This window comes from Thunnus thynnus, chromosome 7, assembly GCF_963924715.1.
Source record: "Thunnus thynnus chromosome 7, fThuThy2.1, whole genome shotgun sequence".
NCBI classification, from domain to species: Eukaryota; Metazoa; Chordata; class Actinopteri; order Scombriformes; family Scombridae; genus Thunnus; species Thunnus thynnus.
Genome location: NC_089523.1, coordinates 3,733,917 through 3,750,898, shown reverse-complemented (window position 1 = coordinate 3,750,898; position 16,982 = coordinate 3,733,917). Strand labels below are relative to the sequence as shown.

At 39.9% G+C, this 16,982-nt stretch overlaps 1 protein-coding gene across 5 annotated transcripts in view; it reads right to left on the bottom strand.

Annotated features, from left to right (window-relative positions):
- The window catches only part of tpst1 (tyrosylprotein sulfotransferase 1), a 52,178-nt gene that overhangs the window by 19,165 nt on the left and 16,031 nt on the right, over nucleotides 1–16,982 (bottom strand). For 4 of the 5 annotated variants that reach the window (XM_067593856.1, XM_067593857.1, XM_067593858.1 and 1 more), the window contains exon 2: nucleotides 14,667–15,702. In XM_067593856.1, the coding sequence (XP_067449957.1) occupies nucleotides 14,667–15,523 (857 nt within the window). In that variant the 5' untranslated portion in view covers nucleotides 15,524–15,702. Of the gene's footprint in view, nucleotides 1–14,666; nucleotides 15,703–16,982 lie in introns of those variants that run through there. The other variant, XM_067593854.1, reaches the window with a different exon arrangement.

The window sequence follows — 16,982 nt, the reverse complement described above, 5'->3', positions numbered from 1 at the left end:
AAGTCTTGGCTCCTTTCACTGCAGAGACAGGCTCTGTTGATAATTTCACTCTTGACTTAAATATGGCCTTCTCTAGTCTCCTGGATTCATTTGCACCTCTTAATGCCAGAACTAGGCAATTAAAGAAGTAGAGGAGAGGAGACTTAAGCAGGCCTACAGGAGACCGGAACATAAATGGTGAAAATCCAAATTGGAAGTTTTTTAACTATCTTGGCATGAGTGTTTATTGAAATACAAGCGTGCTTTATCTGCTGTGAAAGCAGCAAATTTCTCTCGCTTAGTCAATAATAATTAACATAATCCTAGATTTCTCTTTGACACTGTAGCTAAACTTACAAAAAAGCTGCCATCTATTTGCTGCTCACCCATCATGATTTTTTCTGCATAAGAGGTTAATGAGATTAGAAACAAAATTAGTTCTTTAACTCCAACTACTCCTTCAGATCCTGACTTACCAAATTCATATTTATAAAAAAGAGTCACAGTTGTCCCTATTAGTACAGTTAGAGACTCTTGAAACTTTGACTAAGCTTATGCCAGCATCTAAACTAACTACTTGCCTACTTGACCTTTTACCAGCAAATTTTTTCCAAGACCTCTGGCCTTTTCTGAGACCTACAATGCTAGATATTGTTAATTTATCACCTACTACTGGTATTGTACCCAGAAGTTTTAAGATGGCTGTGGTTAAACCTCTACTTAAGAAACCGCACCTCGATCTGATCGCAGATGAGTTACCACCTCTCACTGCATTAAATTAGCGTTTGCAATCAGTGTATTCATAGCATTAGCATTGTTAGCCTAGTTTGTCTCCAAATGGCCTAGTTCACCACAGAGCAGCCCGTCTCTCAGTTCTGTTCACTGTAAGCATCTAATTGGCTTTAATTGGATCATGAGACCCTATTAAAGATGGCTTCCTGGCCTCCCTCACTCAGCAGGCTCCCGTTAAATATGCTGAATAAATGACCTCTCACTGTATCGACTCAATCTGCCGTCAACATGCATCACATTTCATATGATTTCCCATCCATGCTCAGCCTGTCTCGTACTCTTAAACAGTAATCAAACTCAGCACGTGAACTGAACAAAGTTTCTTTCAGTGCAGTTATTAAGTTTAATCTCACTGACTATGCCAAAGAGTAAATATTATTAAGAACAGTGCAAGGTCATCAGATGACTCGCCACACACGACATCTAGAACGCTTCACAGTGGCAGAGCTTCAGAATTTTCTGGAGATCATCAAATCCAATTATGTGTTTTTAGAAGAATAAAACTCCGTTGTCCCTAGAGTGATGATGAATAATGCTCCACCTATTCTTTTCCTCCATCAGCTATGGGTGTTGGAGCATTTTTAAAATGAATGCACCATTATGTCGTACCAAGGTTAAATTATTCATTGCCTGAAATGAAATATTCAACAAGCGAGGGGATTGGAGCTGCTGGACTGCAGCTTTTGTTTTCTGGAATGAGCAGTGTACCACCACTGACCAGCGGGAGGGATTTGATGTCAGATCTATGATGATGTAGACGACCGCACTCTTTATAATTATTAACCTAACAAACCAAGGGGTGCATTGATAGCATCCTCTTGGTAGAGGCCAATAGCACAGTAAACCTTTGACTTGGATCTGTCTGACAAACAGCTGAGACACATTTAGACATTAAAGAGCTCCAAACACCAGAACACATCAAAGTCAGACTGTACATGGGGTTTGACAAAGCTGTGTTAAGACCCCTGAAAGAGATTTGATTCTGGCCACAGACCTTTGTTGCGTGTGTTGCCATTCCTCTCTTTTACACAACTGTCAAAGGCAAAAAATAAATATAAAATAAAAAAATAAGTCTTTAAAAAATTGTTGTCAATTAATTTTCAACTCATCTCTTCACCTGTAATGCTGATATGTGTGCAGTGACACAGCCATGCAGTGGAACTCAAACAGCATCCATTACTTTGTACTGGACTCAATACATAGGGTAAACAGACAGCCATAACCAGAAGACATACGATGGGATTTTGTATGAGTGGTTGGTTGTACCTTTATCTCACTTTTAATTACTCTCCAGTTTGGTTTGATGCTCCTGACAACTTCAGTTCCTAACATTTATATGCAGAGACACTTAAAGATGAGAGGATCCAATTTTTTTATTTGCAGGAAATATGTCATCTGTGGGAAAATCAGATCATTTTCTTTATAACCCTGAAATTATTTGAACATACAATAAATAACACAAATAAAGTTTAAAAGTAAGACATGTAGTGGCTTGGTAAAGTCACTTTTTTAAAGTCCTTTTTCACTGGTACATTTGATTGGGGTCAACTATTCTGTTGATCTACAAGAGGCAGTTAGATTGCGTGAGATCTAAACCGGTGACAGGCTGTGTGGCTTACATGTGGTTGGTGCGAGAAAACACAAGCCTTTTCCTTCAAACGGAAGCTCATGTACTAAGAGCAGTGACTCCATATATGCACACAGGTAGTTGCAGCTGAAGTTTATCTGCTAAACCTTTGGTTAAAACTGGCAGGGCTCTATGCTGAAGTGTGAAGTTGTTACATCTGATAAGATGTATTACATTGATTGTTTAAGCTACTTAAATCCAAAACACTGTGAGGTGAGTTGTCTTGTTGCCAGTGTTAACCCTAGTTACACAAAACTGTGATAACAACTCTTATAAACACACACTCACACACATATATATATATATATATATATATATATATATATACACACACACACACATATATATATACACACACACACACATACATATATATATATACACACACACACACATACACATATATATATATATATATATATATATATATATATATATATATATATATATATATATATATATATATATATATATATATATATATATATGCATTAGCTGTGTTTTCATTCACTTTCCTACAGTTAGCCCACTACTCAAAGCATTTCATCCTGTCCACTATTATGCTGTGCACAGAGCGTTAAAAACAACCATGACATAGTTGTGCTATACCAAACAACGCATCATCACTGAAAAGGGAAAAAGCTAATTTAACAGTAGACAAAACTACAAATACAGAGCATTAAATGATTAATTAATGATGTTCAAATACCATTAGAAGTACCAAATACCGCTAGAGCTTCTCAGTATTATGGTCCTGAATGAATCAGAAACCTGTATCCATCTCTAGTCAGGAACAAACATTCAGTCTCAACTTTTACTTTCTTTATGGATTAGTATTTACAATAGTCATTAAACTGATCATTATGACCAAATTAGTATCTCATTTTAAAATGTTTTAACTTCAATGAAATGACAACAGCAGCGTCTAGTTTAGTTTTCACATACTGGGGATGATTCTGTTCCAAATACTGATGAAGACTGAAATTCAGTTTTAATAGAGCAGTATGAAGCCAGTCATTTGCTCTAATTTTTACTTATGACAAAAAGTGATATTCTAACATAATTTAAATCCCTGACAGTCTGCAATTATTAAAAATAATTAGGATGTACTGTCTAATATACACACCCACACAAATAAAAATGGTGAAATGACAATGACTGTGTTTCTGTGTCCACCCTGATGCTTTAATATTCCCCAGGCCTGTACGCAGAACATTTCATTCTTGTTAAAATAAAAGCCTCTTCTACCATGCTGAAACCAAAAAGCCACTTCTTTTCACCCCCCTGGCTGTTTCCAGCTCTTTGTCAGGTTGCTCTATCTTTCCACACACACACACACACACACACACACACACACACACACACACACACACACACACACACACACACATCTATTTACCGTCTGTAGTCCAGTTTCTCCAACCCTATGTTTCCTGCCTGACTCTATACCTCAAAATGGCAATTCACTTTCCTCTAATCCATTTACTTTGCAATTGAATCTTTACACTGTACGGGTATAGTATCCTGCATGATTAATAGAGTGAGCTGGTTTTGTCCTCTCAGGAGGATGGTGGGGATGGTTTCTGAGAGACAGGCCACGATCCAAATATCCACTCTCCAACAAATGGGTAGGGAATCACTTTAGGTAACTCCATCAAGACCCAAGAGGCTGGTAAGTGTTGACGTGGAACATAAACTGATAAAGACAAAGACTGAACAGAGCTTGAACATCATGTTAAATGCAGGCAACCTTTAAGATCACAGAACAGAGGATTTCCTCCATACACCAACACACACACACCACACCATAAAAGAGCAGACAGAAATGAGTTATGGTTCAGAGATGAGTCATTAATGTCAGCAGTAATGTCACACCATGGGCAAATCTCTACACAGATTTTCTTATAATCAAAATCATCACTCAGGTTTTGCACACCTTGAAAATAACAACACCCACATCAGAATGCCGTTTGTTGATTTCAGCTCAGCATTTAAATATCATCTCCCTCATGAAAGTGATTGGAAAACTTAGCACTCTGGGTTTTGAGTAACACGCTCTGCAACTTGATATTGGACTTCCTCACAAACAGATTCCAGACAGTTCAGATTGGTGGTCACACCTCCTCCGCTCTAGTGCACTTTCACACCGGAGGCCCTCAGGGTTGTGTGTTCAGCCCCCTCCTATTCACGTTGTACACCCATGACTACAACCCTCAATATGAATAGAACTGTTGTGAAGTTTGCGGATGACACCACCATAATCAGCTATATTTAAAGCAATGATGAGAGTTCAAATTGGGAGGAAATCAACAATCTTGCAGAATGGTGCACAGAAAACAACCTACTGCTCAATGTCAACAGAATCAAGGAGCTGATTGTTGAGTTCAGAAAAAAGGAGGCAAAGACACACACCCCTGTCTACAGCAGTGGAGCTGAGGTGGAGCAGGTGAACAGTTTTAAGTTCCTGGGAATCAGCATCACAGAGAATCTTGTCGTGGACATCGCACATTTCCATCCTAGTAAAAAAAGCTCTGAAACAACTGTACTTCTTCAGGAAACTTAAGAATTCATTAACTTCTACAGAGGAGCAGTAGAAAGAATCCTGACTGGAAACATCACAAATTGGTATGGGATGTGCACGGCCCAAGACAGGAAGGTGCTGCAGCGGGTGATTAAAACCACCCAGAACATCATCAGTACCCATCTACCGAGCATCAGTGATATGGGTGAGGTGAGGAGCCTGCAAAGAGCCCAAAGGATACTAAAAGACAAAACCCACCCCAACCACAGCCTGTTCACCCTGCTGCCATCTGGCAAGAGATACAGAAGGATCCGCTGTCGTACCACCAGACTACAGAGCAGCTTCTTTCCTCAGGCTGTGAGACTCCTCAATTCATCCTCTTCACTCTAATAAAGAAAATAGTCATATTTTTATGACTTATTATTTCTTAATCCATTTATATAATTCCTGTTTTTGTGAGTAGCATTAAGGGACTACAAACTACATTTCATTATACAATCTTGTGTTGTAAAGTGATAGTAAATGAATCTTGAATCTTAAAACATTTGAGGATTGTCTATGGTAATAAGTTTAAAGAGTGTGTTTGTAGGCAAGTCCTTTTTTGTAAAAGCTAGCTAAACTGATACAGTAGCATCAACGTAGCCGACATAAGACTTTTCTGATTCAAGCAGTGTCAAGACCTGATATTGGATCACATACTGTAAGTGAATCTGTATTCTACAGGCTTAACTGGCCAAGTTGTGATGTAATCACCCCTGCCTACCAATCAAAACAGTCCTATGGGAATAGAAATATTATGGTAATGACACTGTTTAAAATGTAAAGTGCAAAAACAATCTTAGGTAACTATTGTAATGTGCTATTTCATTTAGAGCTAAAAATGACAAATCAATCAATCAATTGATCATCAGAACATGGTGGCACTGCATCACAATAAGAGCCACCCCGTGTTTCGCCAGTTGAATGCTTTTAATTTGAAGCAGCAGGAAATGTTTGGTTTGCATTAGCAGTAATTAATCAGAGATAAAATTAAAAAGAGTAACACTAGATTACATGCATGCATCATTTCCTGTGAATCCCTCATGTATGTGAAGACAATTTGAGTATTATATGGGAATGGTGGACTACACCACTAACAATGATACACTACTATAGAGAGATAATTACAGAATGTAAATAAATTGAATGGCTATTGCAGAAATATGTAGCCCATAAATGGTATCAAAAACGAGGTTTGATTTCATGAAGATTTTAAGCATTAAAACTTTTAAAAAGGAGCATATTTAAAGCACGACAAAGGCCAGGTACTAATTCCCAGCAGAACAGAGTTTTCCCTGCCTATCTAATTCAAAGGTGGACTGCCTTTGTATTACTGGCTACCGTCTTTGTTGAAAATTCAGGAATGGGATGTTGGTGGAACAAAAAAGCCGGAACTCAACTGCAAGGGCAGTGCAGCACCCAGACAGTCTACAGCATGCACACGCTAGAGTTATCTTGTAGTTCATCTTCAAAAGAGGCAGCAGTTTAATGACTAAATAATTACCTTTGCGAGACAAATGTGAAGTATATTGTGAATATTTTCTATGTCGTCATTCAGAGACTGACGTTAGCAGAACAGCTCTCAGCAGTAACAAACGAGACCAGCCAAACATCACACACTGCAGCATTAATCAAAGCAACTCTGAGGTGAAGAAAATAACTCTGTTTCACCTCAACAACCCTGCGCCCACTCAGCATGTTGGACAACAATGTCTTTCCCCAGAGGTAACAGTGCAGCAGAGAGGCTGCTCTCCATTGCTGGAGAAATGACGTTAATAACACAGCAGAGAACTCCGCGTCCCCCAAAGGTACGTGCACAAACTGTGTACTCCGCATCACACACATTCTCCAGCCTTTGCCACCTTTATCTCAGAAAAATCCAGGGAAAACCCTGCAGGATAATAAAATGAGGGAGACAATCTATGAATATAAATATGTTTGTTTCTTGTCATCAAGCTTAAATCATAAACACCCACGTTAACATTAACATTGATGAACAAATACTCCTTTTCTCTGCTTTAAATGTGATGTGACAAAAACCCTTTCCGCCCATCACATGACCACTTCCCTTCAGGCTGATGCTCTTAATGGCCTCCAGCTTGTCAATTATTCATTGCTGGGCCTCCTTTACTCAAGGTGGTGTTCTGTATCACCAGTGGCTGATAAGAGAGAATCGGATAGAGACACAGAGATCACAAATAGGTCGGAGAGTTAGGGAGGAGGGTTGGAATGGCTCCCTGTTCTGGGATAAGTAATGGAGCAAGTCTCTCAGCTAGGCAGGGCCTCCACTAAATCAAGGCCAGGTAATTGATGTTAATGCTAACCCAAGGTCCCACTCTGGGGCCTGGCTGCCCACTGATTGAGATTTTCATGTAGATAGAGACCCGAAGCTGCGGGATGGTGGAGAGAAAGGAGTGGTGGTGGTTGTAGTGGGCAAGAGGCATTTTCTGCCAGGTGTCATGGGGGTTGACTTTAATGCTTTAGTGGGCAAAGTACTTGAGAGGAGGTGGGGCAAAATGTTTATGATGGTAAAAGGTAGTTGTACTGCCCTGAAGGCTACTTGTGGTTGGCCTCCTCTTACATCAAATTGTATCAGGAGCCATTTAGGCAGGAGGTCTGACCAAAAGCCTGGAAATGTTGACATGTTGACTGTGTGCTGAGTAAAAACTACTGCAGAACACAAAAAGAGTGAAAACCTTTAAAGGATTTAGTGGCATCTAGCAGTGTGTGTTGGCCCCTGTGTTCTATAATAACACATAAAGACCCTTCTCTGCATAGACCTTACAAGACATCTACATACAGTACCACACTTTCTCATTCAAGTGAATAGGAAGGTGTATCCAAATCTTTGACTGGTTCTGTATGCATCTTTCAAGAACCATATTTCCAGCCTGAGTTGCTATGCGCATCTGGATTTTTTCAGATATCTCTGGTGATTTGCACACTGACGTCTATTTCCCCAGTTGGAAAAAAACAAGCGAGCCAATCAGAACTGTCATCTTGCTGTACCAGTAGCACAGAAATTGTGATGAATAGAAGTGCCATAAAAATAGCATTTGCTACTACAATATCCAGGGAAAAATAACTCATCATCCAAAACAGAAAAGGCAACATAAACACCATGTCAGACTGACTAATGATGTGAAAACTAAATGGCATTTTAGTCTGAATATGATGCTAGTAGTATAAAGCTGTGGCTTTGAATTGTGTGCTATGGAGGCTGGAGAGTCTACAGGGTCCAACTAAACAGCACATCTGCTGATTTTAATGATTAGCACAACTGTAGAAAAACAGAGAAACTAATCAGTTTAACTTGCTGCTGTAGAATTTTGTATGAATGAAAACCTCTTAGGAATCAATGGCATCGAATTCAAACTGACTGGTATGATGTGATTCTATTCTGGCCTAAGATTCCCTGTTGTATCTCAAAGCATTTTGGACTTTGTCTGTCTCTGATTGTGTCTGTTAAATTGATTGTTTGATGCAGACATGAAGGACAAAGCAGTGTCTCCATGCCTATCTTAAACAGCGCTAAAAGGGCTCTGGTTAAGGTCCCAATTCATTAATATTTGATGGGAATCAATTTGTTGAGGGGTGACGTGTGCACTAAATGACCACATATCTGCATCTGGATCCCAAAGAGCTCTTCTTGCTCTATCTCCCTGTGCGGACATTTAGTCTGTTTTGGCCTCTTGTTCTCTTTCTATTTCAAGTGTTACATTCTATTTTATAGCTGTGCTGGAAAAAAAGCATAAACACACATTCCCTGTGTTATTCATACATGACCACTGAAGATGATTTTTCAGTGTCTTGGAACAGCTGATGGTGAATGAGTGTTATGAGAGACAAGGATCGTGGCCTCTCTGAGAACCTCAAGAGTCCTTGCTATTGAGTCGTAGCAGCCCAGTGTTGGCAGACGGGCACTCGAGAGTCTCCACGATATCTAGACTTGAACCACAACATGGCTGACAGCATCTCAACATGAGCTTTTGAGTCTTTTGGCTTTGTTTATAGAAATTAGTTCCTCTGCTTAGCAAAGATGTGTAGATTCATGTTTGTTTTGCTTCATGTTTGGTATATTTATAAGGATTAAACATTCATCTCACCTCTCAGTATAACCGCATTCAACAGCAGCCTTCAAACCATAAAGCTCAACCAGTTTGAAGAGAAACAGGACATTAACATCCATCAAGGTGGGATTTAATACAGGGCTGTTGGATAAGACTCCATTAGTTTGAGCTAGACGTACCTTATAAACTGACAACTGAGTGTATATGACATTAATTTGAATGAAAAGCGCTTTTAGTTTAGAGAAATCCTGTGATATTTTAAGACATTGTAAATTTCTTTAGGGGTCAACCAATTTTTTTTTTCAGGGCCGATACCAATCTTAATCAAGGAGAATGATAACCAATATTAAGAACCACATACATTTGCAGTAAAAATTAAAATTTTGGTGTAAAAATTTAGAATGCACAATTTCAACGTACAATTATGCTTCATTTATTACAGCAAAACAGCTTTGGAGAGCCTTTAGTTGGTTTCAATTATTTAAATGCAGTGGTGGAAAGTAGCTAAGTACATTTACTCAAGTACTGTACTTACAAGTACAATTTTAAGGCACACTTACTTTGCTTGAGTATTTTCATTTTATGCTACTTTATACTTCCACTCCACTATATTTCAGAGGGAAATATTGTACTTTGTACATTTATTTGACAACTTTAGTTAATTTTCAGATTAAAATTTTACATAAAATAACATAATGATGAGTTTATTAATTACAACACACTGTTAAAGATTAACCCAGTGGTTCCTATACTTTTGGGCTTGTGGTCCTTTACACAAAAAAAAAAAAAAAATCAGTGTGTATTTATGTCTCTTTGTTATGCTTCAGATGTCTGAGTTGTTTGCAATTCCACCAAAGAGATATTTTACCTCACATGGTCTCAAATAAATAACTGTTTTAAGGTCCAAAGAGTTAAATTCTCCAACATTTCACAAAAATGCAAAGATTAAAGAAAAATTCTGAAAAATTAATCCAGATTAAATTTTATGAGGCAAAACTTTTTGTGTTGTTTTTTTTTTGTGTCTCAACACCCCTCAGATTTATCTCAAAACCCCCACAAAGCAGTTCAAACTAGCTCCAACTCGAGCAGCTACAGCAATAAAATGTTGCTTTTGCATTGACTCATCAGTATTAATAATGTACTTTGTTAAATGTATTTAATATATCAGTCACTGCCCAATTTTCTATAAAACGAGTACTTTTACTTCAATACTTTAAGTAAATTTAGCTGGTAATACTTCTGTACTTTTAAACTTAAACTTTAACATGCAGTGCGGAACTTTTACTTTTTTGGCTGCATCAGAGCCAAAGTAGCACAAATCAACAATCAGATAAAAAAAAAATAATGGTAAAAATTCTGAATATCAGATCCGATAATAGGCCAGGCCGATAATTGGTTGACCCCTACTCTTCAGCATGATCATAGTGCTGACACAATCTCAGTAAAGAACTGCAGTACACAACAGTGAATTCTAATAAAGATGGGTTGTAAAACAATGAACCAGTCAATACTAATCATTTACATGTACTAGGGATGTTACTTTCAGTTAATTTTGCTTTCGATTGACCGACACCCATTAACTGGTACCTAACCAGTTAATTTTTAAGAAAAGTTGTGATGTAGCTTTCGTTTGTGAGAGCTGTCCAGCAGTTGGAGGTCAGAGCTAGCTTGTCTGCCTTGGTTAGCTTGAATTTTAGCTCATCCTTCTTCTCCTCAAAGTGTTTTCAATGTGTTTAGTCTAGGGCCCGACCGATACTGGATTTTTGGGGCTAATGCCGATACCAATATTAAAGAGTAAAAAAAATCTGATATCAATATATCGGACGATAATCTTATATATACAGAATATATACATAAAAGCATATACTTTGCAATGATCCCTCAAATGTGGTTATCGAACACTTGTGACAAAGATATGTAATGGAGGCATGATATTTTACAGTTTAACGATAAACTTTATTGTATAAAATTAATCAGTGCACTGAAACAGTAAACTTCACTGGGAATTTAATCATTATAAATAAAAAAACAAAATACTTATGTACGTATATATTAACCCTGTTTTATTTTTATATATATATATATATATATATATATATATATATATATATATATATATGTGTGTGTGTGTGTGTGTGTGTGTGTGTGTATGTATGTATGTATGTATGTATGTATGTATGTGTATATATATTATACGTTAAAGTTAGTGAAGTAACATTAACGTGTTGAAGAACTTACAAATTAGTTTTTTTTTTACTCAGATCCACTTAAACAACAAAGAGTCCTGACCAGCTTGGACTCAGAAACAGTGTTTTGAAAGGGTATTACATCACAACTTAAAGACCGGATACACTGATACTGATATAGAGCATTACATTTCTCTACAAGGATGAATCATCTCTCATTGTATCTGTACTTTGAGGTTAGCTATTGTCAAATTTCTAACGAAATCTAATTTCTGGTGAATGCTTTCTTGATGCCTTTGTACCTTTGAAAAATCCAGACGCTAAGAGTATGCAAATACTTTTCATTTCAAGAGTTTAACTGCCAGATCTGCTAGCAGCTTCAAGTTTCCACATCACACTTGTGTAAGCTGCATACTGGACCAGGATTGGCTTTCAAGCGAATTGTGATGTCACAAATCATGCTTGTAGGTAAACGCCTTAAACTCAGATTTAATGTGAGGACAGAAAAGATTTCCTCCTTCAGGAGATGAATGTGAAAAAGAACTCCACACATATATGATTCTGCACAGTGACAATAAAGAAAATACATTTTTGAGTGGAGGGGGACTTTAACTCAAGATCAAAAGTACACAACAGAAAAAAATGAAATATGTAGCCAATAACTATATTTTCAAGCGGAAAAAGGAAATCCTTCACTTTTTACAACAGAGGAAGTGGGATGAGTTCAAGAAGAAGTGCAGTAAAGGCAAAAGGCATTTGGAGGGAAAGCTGCTCAATGGATGCTAAGCTTTTTAATAAAAACCATGAGTGTTCTTATATGCAGACAATAACAAAACGTGGCCCAAATATCTACAGAGGATATGGAGTGTGTTCTGGTGCTACGTGGCAGGAAGAGGGTGGTAGCAGAGGGGGGCAGACAGATGTGAGGAATGGGGTTGCACCCCTTCAGCATTTCCTCAACTACTTCCAGAGGCCAACCTCCCAAATCACTGAAACCAAAACAACTCTGACACCAGGCAGGGCCATTAGGAAAACCTGCTTACAGTACAGTAGTGCAGACACAATCTCATGTGTTTTAAGTCACTAATGAGTAGGTTCCTCACTGTGCGCAGCAGTAGGATGTTTAATTTCCAAATGAAATGTAATGATGGAATGTCTGGAGGCTTTGTGAAAACACAGGAAGGATTTCTTTCAAGGCCAGAGGTGTCCGTTTATTTTTAAGGCCTGCAAGAACTGAGATTAAATAGAAAGTGATACGTACTGCTTGACACACCGCTTACCTGCATGTCATTTTTCTCCTTGTTAATAGCCTATCCATAGTTTCTCTCCCCTCTGGGCCATGTAGTTAAAAGCTCAGTAGACATGGGCATGTCCAAGCTCATTTCTTTTGCACTGTGAATGTGATAAACAGCAGGACAGGCTTTTACCTTGTGTAGCTTGTAAGCTTGGCACAAATCACAGGGTTTCCCATATATTCATTTACTTGTGGCGGCCCGCCACAATATTAACATTGCCCGCCACATACTGATTTTCTATTTTTGGAGCTGCCGCCCCACTCTCGCTCTCTCTCTCACAAACACATGACAACGGACCCATCTGGGAACAGCATGATGTTACACACTCCAGTAGAGTAGGTGGCAGCATGCACCTTTAGTGTTGGTTTGTAGTCCGCCAGTAAAACCAAGGAAGAAGAAGAGGAGGGGTACATATGGTTGTTGGCTTTTCCCCGCAGAGAAGACAGTAGGCTGAATCAATCCAGAGACCACGCATAGTTATGAACACCTCTTATGGACAAAACTGATGCATTCAAGTTAAATCTGATAAGTTAGTCTATCTATGTTCTTAACACAATCTCAGAGACCCAACTCTTCAAATAAGTTACTAGCAAGCATTCAGGGATCCCATTGTCCCGAGGAAGATGTAATGTTAAATTAATTTTGGGAAGAATATGGGATGAGAGTTGACCAAAAAGGACAAAGTGTGCAAAAACCGAAAAGTGTGCAAGAAGTGTGTCCAGCTTTCTGAGCCTGTTAGTATGTTAGCCGGTGTGTGTGTGTGTGTTGAAGGTAAGTTAGTCATTATTTAGAAATTAACCCCCCCCCCCCCCCCCCCCCCCCCCCATGGGAAACACTGCATCACAAATTCTTACGACCGCAAATATTTATTTAACCCCCATTACCTCATGAACTATTTAATGAATCTGCAGCTGTAGTAAACTGCACTGGGTAAAAATGAAGCCTCTGTAGAAATTACTGCCTCATTATCAGGGTCAACAGTGACACATTTATCATCACAGAGACGATCAACAGCTCAACAAACTGCATTCCAAAAGGGTTAAATGTCCAAAAAGTCAAAACCAGCAAGCCTGGTTGCCCACAAGGCCTGAGTTGACCCCCTGCTGGGCCGAAGCAATGGGGATTTTAAGAAAAATGTATTTTAAGATGTTTTCTAGTCAGTGCATGGAATAAGTCAGTGCATAGTAAATGTGCGGTAGAGAGAGAGAGAGAGAGAGAGAGAGAGAGAGAGAGAGAGAGAGAGAGAGAGAGAGAGAGAGAGAGAGAGAGAGAGAGAGAGAATGAGAGAGAGTGTGTGACAGTGAGGCAGGCAGAGAGTGGGAGAGTTTCTGCTGAAAACAAGCACGGAGACCCAGGGAGACATGAGAGCAGCTGCTCGCTAACAGCTACGTGTGTTTACAGCAGACAGGAAGAGGGCGGACAGACCTCTCACTCTGCTACTCTGTGCTGCATCTCTGTTAATGCTGCGAACAGTCACGGAATAGACACATCCAGTTTATAATTGTAGCGTCCATTGTCTAAGTATTGATAACATGTTTAGTATTTTACAAATTAGTGCACAGCGATGCAAGGTGATGTCCTGACTCGTGGCAACCTTCTTACAGCTGGAAGTAGCTAAATGGCCTCCAATCTTAGTTACTTAGTTACATACAGTAGCACACACAAGAGGCCATTAACCCCCATTTTACAGGGTAGTGCACTCAACCCTAACACAACAATCAACAAGAAGACAATGGAGCTATTTCAGTTTGAAAAAATGGCTAAAAGAGAAAGTCTGTTCTTGAACAGACATCACAGAGACCAATGTTGTAATTACTCTGAAATTAAAAGTTCTGTCTGGATGTAAGAACATGGACAAGCCTCTGCCAGCACTACAAACAATAAGGATCAAAGACACAGTGACAATAGCCACACTGATGTCTCACTACAATTACTACAATTAGAGTGCCAGTGACGAAATGTACAAGTTTGACTAAAATCAAGCCAGTCAGTCTTCACATTGATCTATCATCTTGTTTTCCCCCATAAATTTTCAATTATCATCAACGACCTAAGATACCTGATACAACTTTCAAAGTCTGAGCAACTGAAACTTTTTAAGGTTGATGACAGATGTGAGGTTTGGGAAAGGAAAACGGAACTGTCAGCATGACTCACTTGGAGAGGGACACTCCTCCAGCTTTCCCAATGAGCTCCTCATGGTGGAGGACGGCATCATTCCAAGGAATGTCTAGGAATTTCAGCAGTGTCCGCATCCATTTCTCAGGATGGAGGACCAACTGTTCATAGTGCACAGGCAGGCACTTATCGGCTGCCTCCAGGCACTGCGTGTACATGGTCTCTATGGCCCGATTCCACTTGGTCAGGCAGTCCCGGTAGCTGCCCAGATCAAAGCCGGCAATGGTCACCTTCCGTGAGATCATGGAGTGGACTGAAGCCCGTCCATCACGAATCATTAACACAAACTTGGCACGAGGAAAGATCTTGGCCAGGTAGGAGAGCGACTTCAGCGCAAAAGGGTCCTTATTGCAGAGAAAGTTGGCTGGCTCGCCATGTTTGACGATAATTTCCAGCAGAAAGGCCTGCATGGCGGCATCCAGCACCTCATCTGTCACACCGGCCTCATCCAGGCGCATCTTCTCCCTGCCTGAGCGGCTCCACATCTGTTTCATGGCAAGGATCCGCGGGATGACGCGGGTTTCTTCACCACAGCGCACCTCTGGGTGGGCATCCAGCATTGCTCGCATCAGAGTGGTACCACTGCGGGGCACGCCGCCAATAAAGATGAGTGGCATGTCTTTGTTGTAAACAAAAGGTGTGCTGAGATTCTGGCCTGTCCGTAAAGTGGTCCGCATGCTGCCTCCCAGTGCTGACAGAGGCAGAATCCCGCCTGGCTGGCTGCGCTCCTCAATGCGGTGGTGGCACTCCATGGCATGGCGGCCCAGGTAGAAGACCGTGACCGAGCTGATGACCAGACAGGCCACCAGCAAATTCTGTTTCAGCTTGCCAATCATGTTGCAGGCCACAGGCAGGAGAGGACAGTATCACCACAGAGGCAATTTAGGGGGAGGGATGGGAAAAAGGAACTAAAGGGTAATTAAGGTTCCCACCCTTTATGGTTGTTTGCTGGGAACCGGGCATGGATCAAGCTCCCTGGTGCACAGCAGGCGTCGAGTCCCCAGCTCCATGAGGCCTGGATTGAGGGACAAAACACAAAGGGCAACATTAGTTACGATTATACACTTGGGCAACATTCATCAAACAAAGTTAACAACAAAACCTAATCAAAAGTAGCATTTCATGTCCCAGATCTGAAAGTAACTCATGTGACAGATATTAACCACCAAGACTCTGCACGGTCATTATGCATCAGAAGTATCTCAGAACAAATCTACAGGAAGAGTGATCACTACATTATCTTTATGTGACAGGCCTTTTGATTTCAGGCCAACATCACTTGGTAATTTTAATTTGCAGAAAGCCGTGAATCACAAAGTTGACAGAGAACTGCTTCAAACACAATTATGACAATGGAGTAGCCAACAGAAAAAACTAAATGAACTCTGTCTCAGATGCTTTATGGAGAGTTAGTAGAAAGAATTCACTGAAAGATAAATGACTGAGACTCTCTGCTGACAAGAGACTGAGAATGTCAAACAACAAATCTATGCATTTAACCTAGGATAGCTCTTTTTCATCGTGTTAAACATCACTCTGGCTTTGATTCTCTGGTAGTGCATACATCATCCATGACACTTCAGCCTTCAGCCTCTAATTTTGACATGGACAAGCACATAAACATATTCTGTGTATAGGTTAACGTGTAGTTGCACACAGCACACACATCCCACACATAAAGTCTGCACACCGCAGTGAGCTGGCTGACAGCTTTTCCTCTGCTGTTGTTGGGAAGTAAAAACTGCAGGCTTACTACGGCTAATTTGTTAGAGGGTTTTCTGTGTGTTAGCTGTCCAGCCACAGTCACCCTCCTGAACAAATGCCCTGGTTGGAAGAGGAGAGGTTGAAGGATGAGAGGAAACCACAACAGGTCAACGCACAGCAGTACCTCACTTGCAAACCACATATTCAGTATGGTCGAAGTTTCATATTAAGTTAACCTGACCCGGTTTAGAAATCCGGATATTGAAACGAAAACAGTTAGAGCTGCAGCAACACTGAAAGAACTTATCTCATCCTACGCAAGGCTGAGACACAGACCCCACCCGTCTTATCTTCCTGAGATATGGTAACTGTCAGTTACACAAACACTTTGATTAATTGGGCACCATAGAGAATGTGGTGATGGGAGTTATTTTTCTTGAGAGGCCACTGTGTTTGAATAGCTGTTCTTCTGTTTTACTGTGAATTTTTGTTTATCATGTTGTATATGTTTTTAATTTAATATGTTGTGATTTTGTACAGCAGCTACCTTGGCCAGGTCTCTCTTGTAAAAGAGATTTTTGATCTCAGTGG